The sequence below is a fragment of the Epinephelus fuscoguttatus genome, linkage group LG6, assembly GCF_011397635.1.
Source record: "Epinephelus fuscoguttatus linkage group LG6, E.fuscoguttatus.final_Chr_v1".
Taxonomy (NCBI): Eukaryota; Metazoa; Chordata; class Actinopteri; order Perciformes; family Serranidae; genus Epinephelus; species Epinephelus fuscoguttatus.
Window position 1 is genome coordinate 23,846,775 of NC_064757.1, and position 24,976 is coordinate 23,871,750.

General features: G+C 40.9%; 1 protein-coding gene across 3 annotated transcripts in view; it reads right to left on the reverse strand.

The window, feature by feature from the left end:
- Positions 1-415: 415 nt before the first annotated feature.
- Positions 416-24,976, reverse strand: part of kntc1 (kinetochore associated 1) — a 30,697-nt gene continuing 6,136 nt past the window's right edge. For 2 of the 3 annotated variants that reach the window (XM_049577873.1, XM_049577872.1), the window contains exons 10-62: positions 24,218-24,270; positions 23,995-24,107; positions 23,837-23,891; positions 23,649-23,747; positions 23,104-23,147; positions 22,931-22,996; positions 22,768-22,843; positions 22,427-22,552; positions 22,127-22,293; positions 21,407-21,518; positions 21,172-21,315; positions 21,023-21,079; positions 20,590-20,661; positions 20,349-20,468; positions 19,473-19,616; positions 19,290-19,385; positions 19,017-19,120; positions 18,820-18,922; positions 18,598-18,732; positions 18,376-18,495; positions 17,110-17,182; positions 16,704-16,771; positions 14,255-14,556; positions 13,888-14,060; positions 13,656-13,756; positions 12,907-13,051; positions 12,739-12,795; positions 12,489-12,652; positions 12,254-12,358; positions 12,034-12,162; positions 11,652-11,768; positions 11,426-11,535; positions 11,075-11,291; positions 9,674-9,763; positions 9,412-9,577; positions 9,018-9,076; positions 8,514-8,730; positions 8,354-8,427; positions 8,041-8,251; positions 7,657-7,769; positions 7,456-7,511; positions 7,069-7,147; positions 6,860-6,984; positions 6,617-6,752; positions 6,408-6,503; positions 5,512-5,568; positions 5,110-5,164; positions 4,853-4,916; positions 3,740-3,869; positions 3,534-3,623; positions 2,163-2,317; positions 912-1,014; positions 416-722 (exon numbers count right to left, since the gene is read on the reverse strand). In XM_049577873.1, the coding sequence (XP_049433830.1) occupies positions 687-722; positions 912-1,014; positions 2,163-2,317; positions 3,534-3,623; positions 3,740-3,869; positions 4,853-4,916; positions 5,110-5,164; positions 5,512-5,568; positions 6,408-6,503; positions 6,617-6,752; positions 6,860-6,984; positions 7,069-7,147; positions 7,456-7,511; positions 7,657-7,769; positions 8,041-8,251; positions 8,354-8,427; positions 8,514-8,730; positions 9,018-9,076; positions 9,412-9,577; positions 9,674-9,763; positions 11,075-11,291; positions 11,426-11,535; positions 11,652-11,768; positions 12,034-12,162; positions 12,254-12,358; positions 12,489-12,652; positions 12,739-12,795; positions 12,907-13,051; positions 13,656-13,756; positions 13,888-14,060; positions 14,255-14,556; positions 16,704-16,771; positions 17,110-17,182; positions 18,376-18,495; positions 18,598-18,732; positions 18,820-18,922; positions 19,017-19,120; positions 19,290-19,385; positions 19,473-19,616; positions 20,349-20,468; positions 20,590-20,661; positions 21,023-21,079; positions 21,172-21,315; positions 21,407-21,518; positions 22,127-22,293; positions 22,427-22,552; positions 22,768-22,843; positions 22,931-22,996; positions 23,104-23,147; positions 23,649-23,747; positions 23,837-23,891; positions 23,995-24,107; positions 24,218-24,270 (5,879 nt within the window). In that variant the 3' untranslated portion in view covers positions 416-686. The remainder of the gene's footprint in view (positions 723-911; positions 1,015-2,162; positions 2,318-3,533; positions 3,624-3,739; positions 3,870-4,852; positions 4,917-5,109; positions 5,165-5,511; positions 5,569-6,407; positions 6,504-6,616; positions 6,753-6,859; positions 6,985-7,068; positions 7,148-7,455; positions 7,512-7,656; positions 7,770-8,040; positions 8,252-8,353; positions 8,428-8,513; positions 8,731-9,017; positions 9,077-9,411; positions 9,578-9,673; positions 9,764-11,074; positions 11,292-11,425; positions 11,536-11,651; positions 11,769-12,033; positions 12,163-12,253; positions 12,359-12,488; positions 12,653-12,738; positions 12,796-12,906; positions 13,052-13,655; positions 13,757-13,887; positions 14,061-14,254; positions 14,557-16,703; positions 16,772-17,109; positions 17,183-18,375; positions 18,496-18,597; positions 18,733-18,819; positions 18,923-19,016; positions 19,121-19,289; positions 19,386-19,472; positions 19,617-20,348; positions 20,469-20,589; positions 20,662-21,022; positions 21,080-21,171; positions 21,316-21,406; positions 21,519-22,126; positions 22,294-22,426; positions 22,553-22,767; positions 22,844-22,930; positions 22,997-23,103; positions 23,148-23,648; positions 23,748-23,836; positions 23,892-23,994; positions 24,108-24,217; positions 24,271-24,976) is intronic. The other variant, XM_049577874.1, reaches the window with a different exon arrangement.

Below are 24,976 nucleotides of genomic sequence, written 5' to 3' on the forward strand. Positions count from 1 at the left end.
AGGCATTGTAGCAAAAATGTAGCATGGAATAAGGTAACACTGTGTGTCTGTTAAGCAGCCTTTGTCTTGATGTTTCCCCCTTCTGGCTGACCAGAACTTTTCCCCCATGTCAAACATTTTGGTGCAGAGCCACACCCAGCACACTCAAGCCATGTATTATATTTGTCTTTCAAAAGACATGTATATTAAACACTTACTCCACAGGCATGTGTGGATAAGCAAACTGGTAGCGTTTGCTAACTTTGCTCACTAGTTAGATATTCCTGCTGCCGACTAGTTGCATACACCGATGTGTATGTTCAACGACCACTCAGTGCAGCACTGGATTTTAAATCATTAATACAGGGCTATTTCATGTAACGTTAAACATATTTTGGGATTTTTCTGAATATATTTTAAACAAAAGCCAAAACAATTAAAATTCAAAACTTTTCCAAAACATTAATTTAATTCTGAACCATTTCCAGGCCTGGACAACTGTTTTTCTGTTTTCACAATTGTTCCAGGAATAAAATAAAACCAATTAATGGTCTTCTTTAAAGAATTCTGGTTCACAATGAATAATGAAAAGCATTTATTCAAATATTACATGAACAATTGAAAGATAGATAAGTGCAAACATTGCATCTCAGCCCAAGAGAGACCAAGTGAGAATACATAAATACGGCTGCAGAAATAATGTCAGTTCATCCTGAAACTCCATTTTGCATGCTGAGAAACTCCTGAAAAACAAATTAAAGTAGAATTACAGGTCTGTTATGTTTTTATAACAAATCAATTAAGTGATAATGGTGAAATAAAAAGGTTCACAATCTGAACTACTATGATGAACAGACAACTACTTCAGTGAAACAAACTTAATATTTCTACACTGTATAGCAGATTAAACTGGCTCCAGGATATTATCTTACCTTCAGGCAGCTTGGTGATGGGGAGCCGTTTGTCAGCGTTTTCCCTCTTTGTTGCTCTCTGTGTTTCATGTACTCACGAGCGAGTGAGTCAGCATCGTCCTGACTAAGGAGCAGATAAAAATAGTGACAAATCTCAGATTTAGAAAGGTCAAACCTATACGGGCGGTTTTTGTTTTGCTCTTTATCTGTCAAACATCCTTAGACACTAGGTGGGGGTGAGCAATTACACTGGACTGGAAGAGCTGAATCTAGTCTAAACTGCAGTAAGGCTCAGTTTCAACTCACAAATACAGTTCGTCAGCTCAAAAAACATGCAGACTGTGTTTTCAGGGGTTAAGTCTGATGTAAAACTGACAAAATACAGTTGTGAGTAACCTTGGCATTTTTCAACCTGGACCTATTTTACCATGAGACTAATGGAGACAATTTTTGAAGCTGGTCAAGTGCTGAGCAAGAGGGCTGCAGCCGGCAGCGTCGCAACAAGACAACAATTGAACCATTTGGGGTATGTTTGCACTGTAAATGTACATCTACTAAAAGTTTTTTCCACTGACAGGCTCAGATTGTTATTATGAGTGTCTGACAACATTATGGAAAGGATCCCTACAGAGATAGACCCTTTTTTAAAGAGTAAGATCATTTTCCATTCTTTATTGTACACCATCAAAAGTCCTAAATGAACTCCAATACATCCAGAACTCTGCTGACTGACTGCTCACCCATTCCCCCTCCCGCGATCACATCACCCCTGTCCTTCGGAACCTCAACTGACTCCCTGTTTCACAATGCATCCAATCCAAAGTCCTTCTCCTCACCTATAAAGCCCTCCATAACCAGGCCCCCTCCTTCCTCACTGACCACACTCCTTCCTGCCATCTCCGCTCCTCTGATGCCAACCTCCTGACTCCACCACTCAGGACCAAGCACCGGATCTGGGGTGGCAAAGCCTTCTGCATAGCTGCCCCCTCCTTCTGGATCTCTCCCCAAACACATTCAAGACTGCACTGACCTAACCCGATTCAAATCACTCATTAAAACTAATCTTTTCAAAACAGCTTTTAATGTGTGAATGATGTGTGTATTTATAGTAGTCTATTTTATGATCATTTTTAACTAATGTCCATGAAAAGCGCTCTATAATTAAAATATATTATGATTATTATTTTGTTTAACCAGAAACACCCCTGAAATCGCTCAAGCCACCAGATTCCATTTAAATAATCTTAAATTGGCGCTGAAAAACAAACTTACCAGTTCTGGCTGATCAGGTAGTCCACCAAGTCTTTCACCTGGTTAGGTCGGCCATTCGACACAATGAGCTGCTTCAGATGCTTGAAGTGTTTGGTCTTCAGCAGTTTCTGGTGCTGTCCATTTTGGCTGATGAACGTCAACACAGTCTCCCTGATCTGAGGAATCACGGACACAATAATGTGAAGTCATATCAAAATGCGTATTATACAACAGTTAGTTCCAACCGAGTAATTTGATTGGACGAGAGGCATTTTACTGTTACAAGTCCCAGTGCTGATATAGAGTATAACATCACAGGGACTTGTAACAGTAAAATCACTCCATTCACAGGTGTTATAAATATAAATACAACCATTAATTAACCAACTGTCACACTCGCTACATTGATGCAAACTGACACTATAGCGTTACACCAGGAAGATGGATATTTTCCCCAAAATTACATTTGAATTAAATTATGAGTGGTCGTCAGGAGAGGACAAAGAAAGGAAAGCCAGGACTCTTCTGTGCAGACCTCCAGGTGTGTTTGTGTAACATCAGCTGACCTCGACAAACTGGAGAGGAGCAAAAATTACGCAAACACGGTCAGGAATTATCAATGATCATCTGATGAAGTACTGATGAGGATGAGGGAGAGTGGAAGCTGAATCCGGCCGTGCCAACATCCAGGTTTTCCAACGTTTCATCAGCCCAACTGGACAAAGTTGCAGATCAATGTAAATACAAAGTAGCTTGTGAGTTCCTGGCGTGTGTGCTGCGTTGCCTGGCAACAGACCAGGAGAACTGTTTTTTTTTTTGTTTTTTTTTTGGGTAATTGTCTTCGGCATGAGGCCGCGGGCCGAGTGCCTACGACCGAATCACACCCGTGACAATATACAGTCTAACATCGCTCCCTCTCATGTGATATTGCTTAAATGCAAGTCAATATAATTTAAACAAGAAGAAATGGCAATTAAGTTGGAAAATGCAAATACATTTCAGTGCATGAGACACCCCTTTCACCTATATTTTAAACAAAGTCAACACCTTTAACATCTTCACACCATCTCATCGTGTAATTTCCTGTTTAACACCTTTACTGACATGGGGCTGACAACAAAAGCTATCAGTGCTTGCCTAATAAAATATTTATGGCAACAAATACTTTCTTAGGATCTGTTTCAACAGTTTATGTTATATGTTGATTATTATATTGAAACTATAAAAGGTTTTGCTGAAATCCTGTGATAGTCCAAATATAAATACCAAAGGCTAAAATAGCAGTTGAAATGAAAGCACTGAAAAACCTTAAAAGTTTCAGTTTACATGTGAGCAGTGAAAAAGCTGAAGTGTCAAAGTAGGTGGTATAAAGAGTGCAAAGTCACAACTAACCTGTGAGGGAACACCAGCTAACTCCCCGGTATTCATGAGCTCCTCCACCTGCTCGAGGACAGCGACCGGGTTACACTGAGACAGAAAACCCTGGAAACAGCAACAACAGAGTGATGGTCAGGATGATGTGACTGCAGGTCTGTATCCTTTAGGTCCTAATGCAAACAGTTCCTTCTCATGTGATTTATTGACATGGACTCACTCACCTGGATCTGCTGAGCCTTTTTATCGGCACAGGGGATGAGAAGGAGAGTTCCCAGGGCAAAGGCGGGAAGATTGAACTGTGCAAAGCGATTGGCAATTCCTATCAGGTCCAGATTCAACAGGAAAGGGCACCTTGGAAAGAAAGAGACAGTTGGAATAAAGATGAAGACAATATGACACATTATTTAGGTTGCTGCTGCCTTTTGACATAAATTCCAACATTTAGTAAATCAAACCTGGCTGCATGAAACATATTAAAGTGGCACAGAATGATACATAAATTAAGGGAAGCGTTAGGTGGTGACCTTTATGAATGGGGGCCAGATTAGATAATGTGAAAATACCTAGGGGCCAACTGCTTCCTGCATCAAATGGGTTATTAAAAATAGATAAATAAAAAAAAAAAAAAAAAATCACAAACAAACGAAATGCAACTTTTTCGTCTTTCAGTAAAAATATATTAAACTTCCCACGACTCCTAGCGTGTCTATAAACTGTAGTACTGTCCTGCCATTGTGAGGTGAAGAGAAAAAATGCAGAGTGATCTTGCTTGATGAGCCAATATTGTGTGATAAGCCACATATATATTTTCTGTGGAACCATCTTCCAGTTTCAGTCCTGGAGGCAGACACTGTCTCCACATTTAAGACTAGACTTAAGACTTTACCTTTTGATAAAGCTTATAGTTAGGACTGGCTCAGGCTTGCCTTGGACTGCATATCGCTACCTAGGCTTCTTCTCCGGAGCCTTTGTGCTCCACTGTCTCACAGGTCCCCTCAAATCGTGGCTACGCTCGGATCACGGGTCGTGGGTGCCCAAAGGACAGAAGGATGTCATATGCTATAAAGCCCTCTGAGGCAAACTGTGATTTATGATATTGAGCTTTATAAGTAAAACTGAATTGAAAATTGAATATAGTATGTTTTGAGAGTCAAGCCGAGGACCGTTTAAAATTGGTCTACGAGACAAAATTGGGTCCCAGGTTGGACTTTGGACATGCCCTCTTTAAATATACTAATGCGTGTACTGGATGTTCATATTCTAGCAGTCCATGGTAGTTCTTTAAAGTATGCAGAACAGTTGGTGGTGACTAATTGAACACGAGTAAAGCATACTTGAGGAGGAGAATAAAGGTCCTGTAGAGCGTTGCCTGTTGATCAGGACTCAGAGGAACAGAAGCTGGCAAAAAGAAAACCAATCAGACATTAGAGAGGTGTATTGAACAGAGCAAACATGTTTATTAAATTCAAAAATTACCTTTTAGCCAATCAGTGTCAATTAATCTACCTTAACATTGCATAATAAAGGTCAGTCAGCATCAAGACACATAAATCTGTTCTGTTAACAGGAGAGGATTCACTATTATCAGTACCTGAGACAAAAGGTGCCAGTATCATACTCCTCCAGGTCCTGGAGAAACTAGAAATCTGGGGAGAAAATAAATAAAATTAGCTTTGCAACCCCTTCTCTATTATCATTTGTTTACTGTAGCTGTGTTTTTTTTGCTCCACATCTGCTCCAATGGGACGTCAGATGAGTTAGAGGTTACATCACTATTTAACTGCAAAGTCCCTGCTGTAATCAACCGGCTCTCTGAGTCTTGGCTCTGGTGCAGGTTGCGTTTCACATATTTTCCTTGTAATATTTCGTAAAAATCAAGACATCTAACGCAGACTTTGGGACCACATTTTACATCACTTCTAAAAATGTGGTGAAGCAATGGAGGATATGACGACATTATTTGCATTCCTTGAAATGAAAGCGATGACGTTACCTCCCAAAGAGCAGGCACAGCCACTGCTGCCTCGAGCACCTTCTGGAGGTGGCTGATCTGAAGAGGAAAACATACACGTAACAGAGCTGTCTTTATTAATGTTCAGCATTACATTCAGCAACTGTACATAGACTGGAGAAAAACTAAAAAGACAGACATCATGTGTGAGAGATACAGCCTTCAATTATTTTTCGATAGAATTTGCCTTCTTGAAATGAAGACTATTTGTAAGAATAGAGAGGTGAAGTCCCTCCACTTCTGGTGGATCAGTATGGGACCACACATGGGACCTTATTAAAAAAAATGTTTTTGATCCTGTTTGAAATGTGCCATGAATTACACATATGATGTTTGTCTGTTTAAAATAAAAAAATTGGCAAGTCAAGAGGAAAGACAATGAATGATAAGACGGTGAAAATATATAACTAGAATGACTACACACCCAAAAGTTGCATAAGTAATGTCAGAGCTTTTTCGCTGAAGCCGCGATGCCTGTGTGTTTTGTAACGGGACATACTCACACAAGCATTGCTGCATCTTTCACATCTTGCAAAATTTTTTCCTTGTTCTGGTAGAACAAAATGAAATGTGCCAAGGTAGTGGCCAAGCTGATTATGTATAGGCTTTTGCAGGAGACTAGAGATGGAGTTCACTGAGCGGTTTCACACATAACAGAACTACAACAAACTGCGGCTTTCTCAACTTGTAGAATTATCTCTTAAAAAGACAAATATCATGTGTAATTCATGACACAGTTCAAACAGGATCAAAAAATGGTTTATCGCCACTGACAGCCATTCATACTTTTTCCCAAATAGGGTCTCATGTGGGACACCAGATGGGGAGCGACTTTTGCCTCTCTATAAAAAAGATTTTTCTGATACACGTCTCCTCACCAAGTTGAAGCCCAGCAGCTTCTGAAGCAGACTGTTCCACAGCTGAGGGTCGTACACCTGATACTCCAAGCACAGGTCTGCCACCAACCGCACTGCCTGAAAGGACAAAGTTTTCAGCTTCAGTTTTCCTGCATGCAGCTTGTTTTTATGTTTCTAACACCATGAAGCTAAAATGAAGTAACTAGTAGCTGTTTTCAGTTAGAACATACCTGTGGCTCATGACTGTGGTTCTTCCACAGCCCTTTAACCAGTCCCTCTTTGGGACTGCTGAGGAAAGACTGCACCGTGTAAGGTATGTTCAATGCCTCCAGTTGAGAGACAAAGATGTAGCACTTCAGGTAATATCTGCGTGTGAATATAAAATACAGAAACATCAACACAAACAAACACACCCCTTAAATTAACCTGCAATTGATTATTCCATCATGACTATTAAAAGAATTTCCTATTACTGAATTTTGGTCCTGGGGATCTGCAACTGAGTCTCCAGAGTGGCTGAATCAGCGAGGCGGACGAGGCAAAGCAGCACTCGCGTCCGATGGCAGAAGGTCAGACGAGGCCCAGAAGTGCTGAGGGGCTAAAGGAGGAAACCCCAAAACAGAAATCAGCTGCTTTCTCTGGACACATTTTCAATTTTGATTCACTGCAGTTTATTACTCACCCAGGTTTCAGCAGACAGGATAGGGTTTAGAAGACGGACAGCGTCCTCCATGGGGCAGGACTGCAGCATGTACACCACCCTGAGAGTATCACATAAACACAATAAACAAGAAGCCAACACATTTTGGTGACACAACTCTTTGTCTAATTATTGTGGATGTTAAATAAATCTGTGAAAGAAACAATTAAGACAGGGCACTGAAAAGGACAGTTTCATTCTGTACATAAAAAGTTCTCTACAAACAGATGATACAAACTAACGTCCAAGTAATTATTTTCAACACTAATTATTGAGTGCTTTCTTCTGTATTGTAATTTTATCATTATAAAAAACATAAAAGGTTATTCAGAAGCAAAATGCTGCAAAAAGTAACAGCAATGTCTCTACCTCATTAAGTCTGGATCCTCCTCGATATTGCTGACACATTCAGGATTACCCATATCCTTTATAAAAGAAAAAACCTGTTTGACACGTTTCTTAATGATCGACTCAATGTCCCAAATTTAATAAAACACAATGTAAGCAGATTAATAGGTGATGAACATAAACTGTGACTGGCTATGAAAAATAAGGCTCAGAGAGACAAACCTTGGTGACAGCAGGGCCTGTTTTGCAGATCCATTTCTCCAACATCATGTTACGGATTTTCAGGAGATCCACATTGTTGATGGTGGCTATTTCCTTAACCACTGCATGTATATCTGTTTAGAGGCAGATGATCCACTTCAAATTACTTTCTCCCAGTTACAACATGTAAAACCATTGTCATATACAATATAAAGCAGGATATTGTGGCTTTAATAAGTAGAAAATAAGGTAAAAATGAATTGTCATAAAAAGCAGTGCAAAGCAAAATGGAAAATGTAACACACTTAATTCCAGTAGCCATCTTCAGCACATAAACTGATCTTATATAGACACATTGCTTTACTTCAGCTTTTCCTGCAGACTGCTGTGACAAAGCGTGCTCACCAGGATAAGTTTGACCTCCTGAGTCTCTGAAGCGCTGCTCCACACCGCTGTGCTCATACAGGGCCACAATGAGCCTGGCTGGCAGCCCAGTCAGTTTCAGATGCTCTGGGCTGTTCAGCTGGCTGGTTATCAAGGTGTTCTCAGTAGCTGAGCGCTGAAACTGCAGCTTCAGCTTGGACAGAAAGGTCTCCCCTCTGGCACGCGCTGCCTCCTGCTCAGGATTAGAGCAGAACAGATGATGAAAAACTAACCACATAAAGATGTGAGAGATTTAAAGTTTATATGGTGTAAGGTGAAAATCACAAACACTGACCTCAAGGTTTGGATCCTTCAACCAGGCATCTCCAAGAGCCAAGCAGAACTTAAGAGACTGCGTCTTCCCGTGGCCTGTAGAGAGCAACAAACAATTCAGCACACACATATAAACACACAAGCAGTGTAGCAGCGGGCGGTATCTAATCTGCAGGTCAGACCTGGTGGCAGCTCCTGGGTGATCTTGTGGGCTGTGGCAGCCGCCCACTCTGGGCTCTGGATGCAGTGGATGTACTTCATCATCGTCTTGGCCACCTTCAAAGTCTCCTTATTGTAGCCATGGCTCTGACCTTTTTTCCTCTGCTCTAACAGTAAAGGCTTCAGCTTCTTCTCAAACACATGGTTCGCTGCTGACATGTATAACTTGTCGAGGCTCACCTGGAAAGAAAAAGGAAGATGTGAATCACCTAAAAACAGCCAAATTTTATGGATAAAGCTTTAGTTTTTTTCGATTATACAGAGTAAAGGCGTTAACACAACAGTGGCTTTTTTCCCCTGTGCCAATAATGCTATTCAACCATTTTATTAAACATGGGTTGCAACTGTTACAAATTCGCCTCACTGTGAACACTGCAGCCAAGTATTTCACATTTTCGTGCCATTTATTTATGATGCCACCGGTGTGTAAAGGCCTTCAGGCTACTTTTTATATGAGTGTGCTTTACCTTCATCAGCTTGCTAATCAGAAGAAGTGTAGGGAAGGTCTCCTCACTGAGCTCAGGAGCTAAACACAGAAACGAACATTTTAGTTTCCATAGTCTCCACATATTTCATTAACTCTTTATATCAATACATCAAAATTATATATAATAAAAACAGGTTTGGCAAATACATTTACAAGTGTTTAAAGTTTTGTCTATCACCCACTCACAGTCACTGTAAAATATCTGACATTATGTTGCAGTAGGATCTCATATGACTTTAGCGCAATTTCCTCCTTGTAGATTACACCTGATACCAACAGGCAACCAGTGGCGATCTAACAAAATCTCAGTAATTTTAGTTTGTCAGGGTTAATACTGAAACGTTAAAATAAGACAACTACAGTGGCTAACTCACAGATAATCTTCCAGTAATGTTTGGTCTGCATGAGCAGGTGGAAGGGCAGTCTGCTGTTGGACAGGAAGTTTGGCAGCAGTCCGTTTTCCAGAAGGTACGTGTTCTCCACGTCTGATGGAGGAGAGACGCGCTTGTAGGACTTCAGGTGCTGAAGGAGGCCCATCGCCTATGGATTACAAGACACTGGCTGCTGGTCTGCACGATAGATTTTGGAGACAATTAACTATTTAATTTTTAAAGTGCCAATGTGGTTTTTTTTTACCTGACTAACAGAGAAGGTTGTCACATTCTCATCTGCAGCCTGTATGATCTTCAGCACGACTTCGAGCCTCTCATAGTTGTAAGGGCTGAGCTGTGGTAGAAAGGCATTTTGCAAGTTAGGTGAATAGCCAAACTTTGGTATACAGCCAAGTATTTTCCTTAAAAGCAATATATGGACTCGTACAAAAGTAATCCCTCTCACTCATCACATGTCCCACTAGAAATGTGTGGTGACGTATTTATCTGCAGCGACTGCCCGTATTTCCTTATTTTGGTGTGGTCAGGACATTTCTGGGCACAGCGCACAGGTAAGGTCAGCACTTTATAAAAAGGTAGCAACAAGTGCTTGTATTCACAGAGCTTCTTATCACAAAGAGTCGCTCCTAGTGACTAAAATTCTAAGAAACTTTTTAGGATTATAATGTTTTTGAAGAATTCCCTTTACAGTTCAAACTACATCCTGGTAAACATAACATCTTTGCCCTTAAGAGAACTCCTAAGGTGAAAAACTTTTACAAGTAGGGAGGAGGACTCTTAAAGGACTCAAGAGTTTCTTAAGCAGATGAAAAAATTGCGTAAAGACAGGGAGGGGGGAGAAATATTCTCCTAACACTAAATGACAGTGAGTTCGTGCAGGGAGAATGTCTGTGGTCAAACTCATTAGAGGTGTACTTGTGTCTCAAAATAATGACATTACGTCAGAAATGAAAGTGATCACGGCACTAAAATATCTAGCGAGTGGCAAGAGTGCATCAGTGCTGCAGTGATTTGGGTCAGTCTCAACTAATTATAGCACTTTCAGTCTCATATTGTGATGCAGCCCATTTCAGTTTCCGCTGCATGCCAACACCCTGCAGGCTCAAGGGCAACCAATCACTTAGCATGTAGATATTGGGACCGTGTTCTGGTGATTCGATATGTATCACAATACAGAGGTTACAATTCAATATACTGTTGTTCTGAAAGCAAGGCAATAAAAATTTAATTAATGAGCTAGCAGAGCGTCATTTATGACTCTCTCCCATTTCATAGGCCTGTGTTCTTTGTGTTTACTCTCGCGACATGGTCTTATGTTGTAGTTGAAGAATACAACATTGTTATTACGCGGTTGAGGATTTAAACACAACAGAAAATTAATTAATTAAAGAACAATAGTGTTTTTGAGAATCGATTTAGTATCACAAAACATAGTATCGCGATGCTCAAGTAGATTGATAGTTGAGCGTTTTTCTTGAATCAGTTGTCAGCCTACGGGTGAATTTGAAATAACCTTAGTCTATCAGAAGTTATCAGAAAATTAATTCATGTAAAAATGTCTGAAAACCATAAACACTGAGCCCTCATGTTTGTAACAAACTGCTTTGAAGTTCTCCCTCTTAAAGTTTGTTCCCCATACACAAACCTTGAATATGGCAGCACAGAGGCTGTCGGTGAGCTCGCTTGTGTTGTGTAACATCGGGATAATCTGCAGCACTCGCTCAAGTGCATCTGCATGACACATACGCTGCATCTCCTCCTGGCCTGTGCCTGGGTCACCTGCACCTTCCTCGTCCTCTTGGAGCAGCAGTAAGGTGGTAATGTACTGGTTGATCACACTGTCACGGTCTAAACCAAAGGTGCTGCAGACGGAAGCAGAAGGTGAGCACAGGAAGGAGAAGAATACTTGCCTCGACACATCTTGACCCAAAATGAAATTTGATATTCTGCATTGAAATAGACTGGAGAATTTGACACTGCAGAGTGAGCAGCTGACCTGCAGTACTGGAGGATAATGTCTGGGGTGATCCTCCTGTTTTTCACCAGATCAGGGATCAGATTACGCTTCATCTCAGGCCGCTGACGGAACACTGGCTGGATGGATATCTGTGGCGGAGCAGGGAGCAAGCATGGTGAGCGTCAAGTCATGTGAAATGTTAAGTCAAGAGGGGCAGCAACTTGTTAACTTTAACGTGAATACAAAGTGGTTTTCATCCACACACCTCCAGTTTGGCAAGCTTGATGCCCCATTCAGCATCAGTGATGACAGAGAGAAACTTCTCTTGCTCCTCTGTCTCGTTGTACAAGCAGCAGAGATTGGCGCCGATCCTGGCCACAGCCTGAAATAATCAAGATACAGTCGCTGATTAAATTTGATGAAGAAAACAACAATGGAGGTGTGCATATACACATTTGTGTACTTGTAATATCCCTTTTTTCCCCAACAAACTGATGTTTTGTCAAAACAAACAAACAAAAAAAAAGACAGTAAAAGGAAGAAGAGCAGAATAATGTTTGATAGTATTTCTGTTCCTTTCTTGCTCAGAAACTGACTTATCTGGGTAAATAAAGGTACAAAAAATATCTAAAATACATTTTGCCTACCAGGATTTTGTCATAGTTCTGCCAGGTGTTGTCAATAACCTTCCACAGTATTTTGGTGACTTCTGCTTTGGAGAGGAGCGTACAGAGTCCAATAGCCAAATCACAATCGACCACCCTCCAGTTGAACACCTGCAGCCCATAGAAAAATAGAGGTACAGTTATTAAAAATATCCTAGAAAGCAGTAATTCTGCCACTACCTTCTCATGACATCAGTCTCACCTTGTTCAAGAGAGCCACAGCAACGGCGTTCAGGGAGGAAGTAGTTGTCTTTCGAAGATTATTCAAGCATAAATTATACTTCTGAAGCTCTTGGGGATCATACAGCTGAAAAAAGAGTTACACTTAATGCTTGGTTTCACTGACAGGTAGCTAAAGCTATCATAATGGTACAGCTGTTTCAGAAACATATATGACAGTGGCACTGATAACACCACAGGTTAAATTGCAGCCATACCTGTACACTGATCTTAATGTCCATAACATTAGAGGTGACATGCTGCAGGCAGCTGCTGTACGAGTTGACCAGCACTCTGAGGGCCAGCTGCAGCTGACTGCACTCCTGTAACATCTGTAACATTTTGGCCAGGGGATTCAGGAGGGGCCGCAGGTAGTTTGAACCTGCATGTGGGCAAGACAAGATACAAGGTTAACTATCAAAATTCACATTCAAGAAGAAACAATGAAATGTAAACTTAAGTACAGACCGTCTTCAAATGAGCAGTGTGACAGGCAGGAGCAGTCCAGTGGGTACAGTTTGGTATCTGCAGGAGTGGGAATAAATTAGCACAACAGCTGATGAAACCAGTAGCTGTAGACTAGGGTGATGAGATACTAAATAAACATTGAACAGATGATTGAGTTGAGCATCTTACCCAGAGAAATAGGCAGCAAGCAGTTGGTAATTTCATATTGAACTGGAAGCACAGACACTGGGTCCAGAACAATGCAATCTTCATTAAAAACATCCTCGAAACTCCACTGAGAATGTGGATCTTTTTCTGTCTCCAAGGTCAAATCCTGTGACATTATACAGTGCAAACATAAACAGGTAAAGATAGCAAGCACATCCAAAAAGACTTAATGCTGGGTGCTGGACCAAAAAGTAAGAATGAAATAAAAGATAAAGTCCGCACACCAGAAGCTGCTCCTTGAAGAGTTTATTCGATGTAATGTTTCGAAATGTTACACTGAATAAATTCTTCAAGGAGCAGCTACTGGTGTGAGGACTTTATCTTTTATTTCATTATACAGTGCAAATACAGAAATGTTATTTATGCATTCGGTTAATTTCACAACTTTAAAACGTGAGGCTTTCAGGGGCTGTCTTATTTCTGGGAACTCCGCAAACTATAAAATATTCACATTAAATAGGAAGTCTTTCCATGTTATTGCACATTTGCACAACTCCTGCTTCAAAATTATGTTTGATAAGAGATAATATTTTATCTAAATCCTCTTATCTAAGAGATTTCACCAGGTAGATTCCCTGTTACTGATTTGTAAAATAAGATGGCTGATTTAAATGTCTGGAGAAAAAAATGTTACATAACATGTCAAGCACAAACCAGAGAAAAATAAAGTTAACACAGAGTCGCTCTGTGGAGAAAGATAAGATACTGACCTTAGCCACAAAGCCATAGTTTTCTGATAACTGACACTGATGATAGACATCCATAGCTATCCGTGTGCACTTGCAAAGCTCCAGACAGTCCAGGAGCAGATCTGCAACAGTTATTACAATATTAACTTTAGGGATTTTGTTTACAAATCATTTGAATATACATATACACGACAGCTATATTTACAGCATAAAGTGTTGTTTAACATAACTGATGTTTACGTGTGTTCTCTACCTGAGTGGCACACAGTGATAGCCTGGCAGGCTAGATCATGGATGACTGCGGGCAAGTCCATGTCATCAGGAAGCACCATGGGCACGTCTGCCTCCAGCATCTGGCATAACGTTTTGGCAGCGGTGAACAAAACCTTCCCCGTGCTGGTGTTATAGTGGTGTTCATACAGCTCACTGAAAACAAGGCGGAAAGAGAACAAAGAAAACATATCAGATTCTCCATATGACTCACTGGATCGGGCTGAATAAAAAAAATGTATCAATATTTTTAACGAGAAATCATGGTTGGAAAAAAAACATACAGCAGGCACCCTATCAGTTTCCCCACCCCTGGATTCAAACACGTCACAACATCCACACATGCAGACCTGAGGATCTTGAGGGCCTTGTCCACCTTGCCCACTCTCAAAGCTCGCAGGGCCAAGTCAGACCAGAGCTCCTGTTCAGTGCGACGAAGCTGCCTTCCGAGCCGACGTAAGCCAGCTTCTGTGGAGATGGTCTTGGTCTTGCCATCGGGATCATTAGCCACAACTGGAGTTGTTGTAGCCTTCGCTTTAGATGAACGGCGTCCGCGCGTGTTTTCATAGGCTGTGATGTGATGCTCCTGGATCTGTTTTCTGATGTTTGGATCCTCATAGTTGGAGGGAGTGAAAAAAACATCAAAGTCCTCCTGAAGAAACACACAAAGAGGTTTCAGCTTAAAAAAGATTAAAGAGCAGATGGAAAAACACTTATAGACATCCCTTACTTTGAACTTATCTAAGGGTTCCTACACATTTGGAATTTCAAAATTCCATACTTTTCCATACCCTAATTTCCAGACTTCTCAGCTTTTTTTTTTTTTTTTTTTTTAGAGAATATGCAACATCTGAGTAAATATATCAGTGTATCATATTTCACATCATATTTAATTATTCTTAATAGGCGATTGTAGCCAAGTACCATAATGGCATGCAAATAAAAACTCAGGTAAGCTCAATGCATTGAATTTTGTTTTAACACAGTTTAAAGAGGCAACAGACAACATTTTTTTTAATTAATTTTTTTTTTTTTTTTGCAATCTTTGTAATAAGCTTTGTGGAAAAAATCTGCTTTACGGCAGGAAACGTGTCATGTATTGGAAAACTGGTCGGTCAGCCAATCAGGGACTGGAGCTGGTCCTTATGAGGAGGTGGGCATGAGATAGTAGTTTGGAAACAAGTGAAAAACGGCCTAGCAAAAGAAAAGGAGCTCCTCTGTCTGAGGAGGCAGAAAGGAGAATGATAAAAGAAGAGGAAAAACAAGAGTAAACCTCACACAGGTGTTCAAGAGATGGAGGGAGCTCCGTGACCAAAGAGGCTTCAAAACCGATGTCCAGCTAGCTTTCTTTCTAATGGATCAGTAAAAAGGCTAAATGTTAGCTAGACGAGAGAGGACTGTACTGTACTGGCTGCTACTTCATTCCTAGCTGGCCAGCATCACAAATCACCGCAACCAGGGACCAGGTAGTGAGTGTTGGTCGGCTGACATCCTCGTTGCCATTCTACGGCAGCCCTCGGACAGTGATACCCCTCTCCCTTCCTTCTGTTCTCTTCTCACGGAGGCAGCTATAGACGGACATCGCCCAGGTAAGTTACGCCCAGCCAAGTGAACACTGAACTTTGTTTCCCATTCAATTTGAACTCCAACCAGCCACATGTGAGGGCAGCCTTCGCAGCTACTGGGCACCCAGCCTCTCCAACTGGGAGAAGTGGAATAAAATCCTCTCCTCCGCTCCCGTCTGTCTGGTGAATGCCTCTGTCAATACACTCTGCCAGCAATAAAATAATATTAATGCCAGTTGTAACATTTGAATCTATTAGTAATAAGCCATGTTCTAAGCAGGATAATGTATAGTGAGCCGGTGACTGTTAAAAAATAACTCCGCTGCGCGTCAGGTTCCCATTTCCCTGTCGGGAGTTATTTTTCAACAGTCACCGGCTCACTATACATTATCCCTTACATGTCTACTGTTGTTTGCACTGATACTGTACATATTGGTGTAATTTACTGTGAGTTGTTTGTACTGGTACTGTGCATTCTGGTATAATTATTTGCATTACTATTTGCTTTTTTCTTCAAATAAATCTGATAATTGTTGCTCGGTCTGTTTACTCATTTATTTAGTAGAGTGTCCACACACCTTCTTATTCCACATATACATAGAAGTATACTGGTGGCTTTACAGCTGACATTTTATTGATTATCTCTGATCCCCACGGTCAATTTGGTCTTTGTGACAGTGCGAGCAACACTGCTGACACTAGGTGGCACCAAGCTAAAAAAAACCCGAATCCGTTGCCTCTTTAACAGTTCAGTGCTTACAATTTTTTTGTCCCTCAAGTGTCTGAACATAAAACTGTAAATACTGTTTCACACCCACACCCACACACAAGTAAAACAACATGTCCCATCTCAACATTTTGTAGGTGAGGTCAACAGTCAACTACAAAGGCAACACTGGCTCAAAAACAACAAGTTAAACTTGTTAGAATTACAACTTAAACATGTGCAATAAATTGTAAAAACCTACATATAGGTTACATGTGCATTTCTGATTGTTCCACATAAAGTTGTACCATAAAAAGCAATCATATGAAGATTGATTAAATTATTTTTGGAAATACCTAATTTTCTATTTTAGAAAACAGTATTTTAGAACAGTGGTAATAGTCTGGAAACATAAATATTTTTCCATACTTTATTTTTCATTTTCCATACTTTTTAATACCTGGAAATTGATCAAATTTATTTCCATACTTTTCCATACTTTCCATACTTGCGTAGGAACCCTGTTACCTGTAGGTGGGCGATCGCCTTGAACATGATGAGGTCATTTTCACACTCCATGCTTTTAAGAGCATCGTCTGTGGGGGACATGAAACCTGGTGTTACTCTTTATAACATTTATTTCCCTAACCTTTGCCTGTTAACAGTGTTAGACGATATCTGGCACCTTTTTTAAATTTCAGGTGATAGGAATATGAAAACTGTTTTACTGCTCCATGAAGCAAACTACATTTTCCCAAAGCATCCAACACATCAGAGGTCAGAGCTCTGAGTCAGCTGAAGAGCTGGACCTCAGAGGAACACACTGACTTATTCGAGAAAACATCAGCAGGGTGGATATTTGCTGACAGGGTCACTCTATTCCTTGTGCCACCCTGCTGATCATGTTTCAGAATTGTGTGAAATAAGTACTTACGTTTTTGGATTATATGCAGATATTTCAGAGCCTCCACCACCACCTGAGCGATGACCATCTGTTGTTTCTTGTGCTGGTGAAAAGAGAGATAAACAAAATGACAGACTGAGGATATGCTTATCATTTTCAAATATCAACATGGCGATTGACTTGAGTTTGAGCGAACTGAGGCATATTTGTGATGTCCATACAGGGTTCAACATTAACCATGGCCCAATGGCCTGTGGCCATAAAAAGTTACCCTCTAGGTGCCCCCTGTGGCCCCCGAGCTTTATCAAGTCTCTCTTGAGAATGAGACTGCGTTTCTCAAGATGACTTTTCTACACAAAGTTGTTGTTTTTTTCTTTAAAGATATTTTTGGGGGCATTTTGCCTTCAGGGGGGACATGCAGCAGAGGGCCACAGGCTGAAGTCGAACCCGAGCCGCTGCAGCAACAGCCTTGTATATGGGGCGCCTGCTCTATCCACCAAATAGTTCCTGGCTAGCTACCAATATGTTGGGGCTACTGAGCCAGCTCAAACTGCTAACGCGATCCTTACAGATGAATCTTAAACACAAAAGACTGACTATGAAAAAACTAAATGACGACTAATTTAGGAGTAAATGGAAGTTTTCATTGCAGACATGACTGACTCATGTATAAGATTTTAAAGGGAGAGCGAGAGAACGTGTATAAGACAGAGTAATAAGGGGACTGTGAGGGAGTATATGCACCATATGATTAATAAGAACTTGAGTTTTCAATTTACATAAATGATTATATAGTTTAATTCCGTTAATGTCTTTTTATTTACTTAAGTGTCACAGTTAAAGTGGCTGTTAAGTTGCATTAAAATGCCTTTTCTGTATTGTTTTTACGTGAGTTTACATTTGGACCATCAAAAACATACTTGGCAACCAAATTTATTTTTGAAGAAGAGGCAGAATAAGAAGCAGAAGATTAAGAAGAATTTGCAGAAGCAGAATAAGAAGAATAAGAAGAAGAATTTGCAGAAGCTCCATACCTGGTCCATACCAGCGGACCCTCCTTTTCCCCAGGCTTAGTCCCTATGGACTGAGCTACTGCCGCCCCAGCAGAGATGCACTGTTGAAATGACCTCTAGCGCTCCACATAAACAAGCTCTAATTTTAAAAGCCATCTTAAAATTCAACAACATGTGACTTCACACTTCAGTGTTCTGGAAATTGTGTCCAGAAAATTGAGCTGTGTGATCACAAGCATATGAAATGTAAATGGCTTTCTATTACAGACGTGTTTCTCCTCACCTCATCAGATATGTGAGCTTTGTCCTCCAGCTGCAGCCTGGCCCAAGATGTGAGCCGCTCGATCACACACTCTGCCTCTGCAGACGACAGCTTCTTCAGGACAGTTACGCATTCCTCAGTCTGAAAGCAGCATAAAAGACTTACTAATATAATGTAGTGGAAACATAAAAAGAAATGATATTTAATTTTGGTGAATTCATATTTTCACGCGGATGAGCATACCTTGCCTTGACCAATCAGCTGGATGAGATACAAGTAGTTTATCTGCGAAGTTGGAAGTTTGTAGGCTTCAGCCAATGTCAGGGAGTCTTCCAAGGACATTGGTAAGTCTTGCTTTAGGATGTATCTAATCAGCGTCTGGGAAAGATTCACAGTATATGAAGAAAGTTCACAGGTAGGCAAAACAAAAGGCAAATGTCACATAATTTATCATTGCAAAATTACCATAATCTGAGTACTGTTAGAGAGGTTGAAGTTGCGGATCCCATAGCCCCTGAGGAGTTTCCTGATCTCCATCAGACGGTAACTTTCCTTTAAAAGCTCTTGTCTGGGGAATATATCAGAGGAACGTTATATACAAACTGCTGATACTGCCAAGCTTTGTATGAAAAAACATCAGGGTGAGGACAATATAAACATACTTTGGTCCATCCATCTCTAGATACTGCTGAACCAGTTTTTCCACCACATTACTCCAGGGCACTACAGCTTTCTCCATGATCTCCAACACAGCATCCACCATCAGCTGGCAGGAAATACAATAAAGTGAGACTTCAAAAATCCTCGTACAAACTGTACTGTTTTTGATCAACGTATTGGTTCATCATCATCATTGTATTCTGCTGCTGTTATGGCACAGTTCTTTAAAATGTCATGAGTGTGTGTGTAACTCCACTGGTGTTTCAGAAACTTACATCAGTATCAGTCATGCAACCGAGCACAGCCACTGCTTTAGCTTCCCACTCTGTGAAAAGCGTTGTTGTCTGAGAACTGCAGCGCTCCAGCAGATCCTAGTAAAGATCAGAGGAGAAACATTTATCATCAGGGATTTGGAGAGTTCAGTGTTCCCGGTGGGCTTGGAGATGGTGGAGTTTTACCTTGATGTACTGCAGAAGAAGCTCATCAAAAGGAATCTCGTGCTCTTCAGCATACGGCAGGATACTGCTCTCCACTGTGGCAGCGATCAGCTCTGGAGCTGACACTTTGTCCAGCATGAAGAATGCAACACTCCGTACACTTCCCTTTGAAATTAACAAAAATGTTTAAGATGTCATTAAGACGGGAACAACAATGCAAACCCACTGAAAATGTCTCATAACCTTACATCACAATGGACTTAAAAGATATGTTTTCATTTCCATAATGAAATCATGTGATATTCATGGACGGGATCTCAAGGTTGCAGCCGGGGGAGGAAAGGGTCTCTTTGGGAACCACAGAATTGCATCACTGCTTTTTACAGATGTTGTTCTGTTGGCTTCATCACACTGTGACCTCCAGCACGCACTCAGACAGTTTGCAGCCGAGTGTGAAGCAATAGATTGTGGATACAAGTGACCGTGATGAGTTTCCTCCGTACAGTGGCTGGGCTCAGCCTTAGAGATAGGGTGAGAAGCTCAGACATCCGGAGGGATGGTTTGGAAATCTGATCAGGATGCGTCCTGGGCGCCTCCCTAAGAGGTTTTCTGGGCATGTCCTAGAGGTAGGAGACCTCAGGGGCAAACAAAGAACACGCTGGCGGGAATATATATCTTATTTGGCCTATGAACACCTCAAGATCTCCCTGGCCAGCCTGCTGGCCCCACAGCTTGGCCCCGCATAAGTGAAAGATAATGGGTGGATAATAAAATCAATTGAAAGCAATTTTTAATAGGCTTTTGCAAGTTAACAAAATATTTACTTCCTGTTGAAGATTTCAGAAGCTTGTCTGAAACTCGACTGTGTTTTGAATACGTCACCACTAAGAGACAAACCTTTTCAAAGACTGAAAGTGAAAGTCTGCAGTTGTATTTCTGCTGGAGGTCCAGGAGCTGACGGAGGTTGAACACCAGGGACTTGAGGTTCTCCACCTCTTTTGCACCATAATTATCATCCTTAAAAACAAAAAAAGAAGGAAATAAAAGGACAGAAATAAATCATGGACCACATAACATCACAATCACGATTGTGAAGGCTCTCATTTAAAACAAAATCAGAAAAATGTGGCTAATTTACAGATTTCATCCATGTCCATAGTGAAGGCAGACCAAGCACAGCCAAGTCCAACCCGTTCTGGGGCCAAGCACCCTGGAACAACATGTTACATTTATCATCATTAGTTCATCGATTCAGCTTGATACAGATGAGCAGCCTGTAACAGTTTTCTCAAGTCGTCAAAATCATTCAGAGCTGAAATAAATTCATGTTCATCACCAGTGGTTTACTCTGCTGCCTTGTAGTGCAAGATTACCATACTACTTTATACTACTTTGCTTAAAAATAACAATGTATGGAATTGTACAAAAGTGATTCCTCTCAATCATCACATATGACCCACTACAAGTGACTGGTGGTGTGTGTTTTTGCAGAGACTCTGCCCACTGCCTGTACTGTCCCTGCACAGTATACTTTTAAATGTCTCAGGCTGAGAAAAGGATTTTTTTTATACCTTTTCTGTTAACTCCAGATTCCTTGCCCTCTGCTCCAGCCATCTTGCCAGGATTTTCTGTGGGCACATAAAGATAGAACTTACTACTGAAAACACAGCACCATATGTTGAAGATGGCAATATTTTACTCTTAAGAGAATGTACCCCACCTGTCCTGTTGGAAGCACTCTCCTCACAAAAGGAACAAAAACTGTCCTGAACCACGGACAGAGGTCTTGGGATGGCAGGTCCTCTGGGATGGCACTGAGCACAGCTTCAAGCTTGCTCTCATCGAACTCCGCAACAATTTGTCCCTGTAAAGAAACCCAGCAGCAAACAACATCACAACTGACCCTGACACCATGATTTTTCTTCACACTTTGTGCATTTGAAGCTGATGTTTACCTCATATCTGAGCCAAAGGAGCTGTGCACCCTTCATGTCTCCCTCTCTTAGGTGGGTCAGAACGTCTCCTAAATTATCAGTGCTGTTCAGAAACTCAATCCAGGCGATGCCACTAGGAATGACAGAAGAACATGTCAAAATGACATATAAGGGTACATAATGAACAAACCACACCAAGGAAAAATTACTGTATAACACAGGACACCACCTCTGCTGTCTCTCAGTTCCTCCGTATTTACACTTGCTACTTTGAGTGCATGAGTGCCTTCATATTGACATGTGCAAATGGCAAAATGCAGGGCGCTATAAGTGCGGGATGGTGTACTTGTTTTGAGTGTGAAACACTGGACACATCTCACCATCTATGGTTGCCATCTTGGCTACATAGCAGAAGGTAAGGGGCCACCAAAATTATGAAAATGGCAGCTGCGCAGTAGCAGTGGTTTCTCCAGTGGACAAGCAAAAAAGAAGGCAGATATTTTGCCAAGTGACAATCACAGTTACTAATTGGCCGTAATGCTCAATGTGGTTGCAATATACCATAAAAAAAGAAGTGATCAAATCTTGCAATCGTCATTTCCAGTAATTGCACAACAGCCACATTCGACAACACTACCCCGTCGAAATGGACGCAACACAAAAATAAGTACATACTGGATGCAAGTGTACTGACGGAAGTATCCGAACTGAGACAGAGTATAAATAAAACTTTGTGTTTACTTGAAGTTTTCCGGGCCATGCAAGCTGCAGAATGTTGCCAGCCTGGCCAAGGCCTCTTGGATCTGTAAGGAGGAGTATCGTGTAGCAGCATGGCTTAGCATCTTCTCTGCTGTCTCAAAGGTCGGCCATGGAGCCTTGAGGCAGTATTCCACCACGTACTGCTCATCCTAGGCAACACGAAGAAATAACCTCTATCAGTAAAGGGGTTAACACTTGATAATAATTTTAATGTGCTATGACTAACTCAAGAAGCTATCAACATTTTGGATCAGTAGATTAAGATTAGAGTGAGAAACTGACTGTGATCTTTATCAGGTTTGTCTTGGCCTCCTCCACAAGATCAGACCACACATCCTGTCCATAGCCACCCACTGATGCAGAGGCCAGCTGCTCCAGCACAAAGTCGAGCTTCACCTTGTAAACAAGCTGAACAAAAATAGGATTGTTAAATGTGTACAGCACCAACTAGGGTAGTAAATTACCACCAGCTGCACCAAAGTTACAATGTTAAATTCTTCTTATACTCTAAAATCATAAATGTCTGGTCTCTATCATATTTTATTATATTGTCCACTGAGGCCAAAGGGCAAAATCAAAAAGTCCAGTCCGCATCAGTCACGTGAATTTTACTTTTCATTTACCTCTAAATCCAGCTCAAATGTGATGGCAAACTTTTCAGCCTCCTCAAACATGTGTTTGTGAAGAAGTCTGCTGAGTCTGGGAACAGAGAGGCATCAAGTCAGTCACACTACTGTTATCATGTAGACTGCGGCTACACAAACCGCAAATAACATAGAAACTTGCCTGTTCTCAGGCAGCGCCTCTGTGAAGCATCTGACCACAACAGAAGAGACAGGCTCTCCTCGGCTACTTGATGAAGGCAAAAAAAACACAAACAAACAAAAACACTTAATATTTTCAAAATTCCTATCTCTCAAATACTGGCAGGTCATATTAATCACACAGAACATATCTACCTCTCTGGGTTCTCACAAATCCCCTCAACTAAATAAATTGTATCCTGAAATTAGAGGAAAAAACAATTTACTTAAATGTGCAGAAATACTAACATCTAGAAACAGCACATGCAAAATACAAGTGTTACAGTGATAATATAACAATGACTTAATCAAGAAAACAGAGCAAGGTTCATAGCGCACTGTGGCTCCACAGTCTGGATAAAAACCTAATGATAAAAGCCAGAGTAATGCCATTTTCTGAAACAGACAGCCTGCACATATATCGGTACATAAGATTTTGTATTATGGCAGAGCAGGCAGGCACACCGACATTTACAAACATTTAGCTGGCACTACACCTTCAAGGAAGTTTAACAAGAAGCCTCATGCCTCAGTTAGAGGCCATATTAGGTAAATGCATGTTGCTTTTTCTATAGAAATGCCACAAGTGGGCAGTATATAGCGGAGTACAAAATGCTCTCAATAAAGTTATCTTCACAGTATCTAAGCACATGCTGAATTATGACCAAGCATATTAGCTGTATTAGATGTTGTTTGTTTACCATGTTTATTTTTGTCTGGACGAGACAGGAGACAGAGGAAACATCCAGAGAGTAGCAGACAGTCATGGAGGGCAGACATCGTATCTGTAGTGAGTTGATCTGAAAAATTAAAAACAACACATTGAGTTCAGAACAGGAGAGGAGATAATCATATAATACAGTTCCTTCAAAAGGAGTTGTACTGTTACCTGGCTGTTGTCTTGCTTTGTCAGTGTAATCATCTTCATGCTGTTCTTGTCTTGTCTGTGATACACACAGATTCATTAACATTCTCTACATTGTTTTATTGAGAAACACTCCTCTGTAAATTTACAGCTCTAGTATGTGATAAAACATTGATACATACGCCACCATGGAGGCAGAGCCACATTCTGCAGTTAGTTCAAAGTCATGAATGGCAAGATCCTGCCAGCAGTGAATCATGACAAGGAAATGCAGGTCCCAAAGACTCAGGGTATCCTGCAGCCGAAGAACAACACAAGGCAATTCAAATGTCAACCTCAGATACCTCAGATCTTACCTCATGCAGTGTTCTATCAAATAGCCACAGGTGAAACCACTGAACTCACCTCAGTGTCAAGAACGTACAAGAGATTTTCCACCACTACCATCTTCCTCACACCTGTGAAGAAACATAAGAAAAATTTATCTTACAACCCTCACATAATCTACTCTACGAGGCATTTTAACTTTTTACTTGATTCACAGCTTTTTCATGTTGTTAATATGTTTCATATCTTTTCTCTTTTACCCAATACATTGTGTTTCACTACATTTATCCTGCCCATGTCCAAAGACTCGAGGCCATACATTTACAGGGCTCAACAGTAACTTTTAAAGTAGTTGCCAGGCTGGAAACCAGGCATCAGCTTTTGGTTGCCGAAACTGAAAATATTGTTGCCTTTTAGTCGCAATATATTTTTAGTGAACAAGGTACTATGCAGTTATACCTCAGCTTACAAAGGAAAATGTGATATAAAAAAAATGTTTGACAGCTTTATGACAGTAACTGAACAAAATTCTCTGTGTTTTATCTGATATGTAACATTTCAATGTCAGTTGAATCTGTTTGCACGTTTGTTTGTGATGTTGACGGGTTAGTCCAACTTTTCACCCCACAGTCAAACAACATAATTTGCTTTGCCATTGTCTCTAAAGCAGATGGTTGTGTGCACGTGACTATATGCACCAACACACACGCAGAGTGGTCTGGGTCTTACTGTTAACAGCAATATTTAAGTATCACTTATGCAACAAATGCAGGGTTCCTACACATTTGGAATTTCAAAATTCCATACTTTTCAATACCCTAATTTCCAGACTTCTCT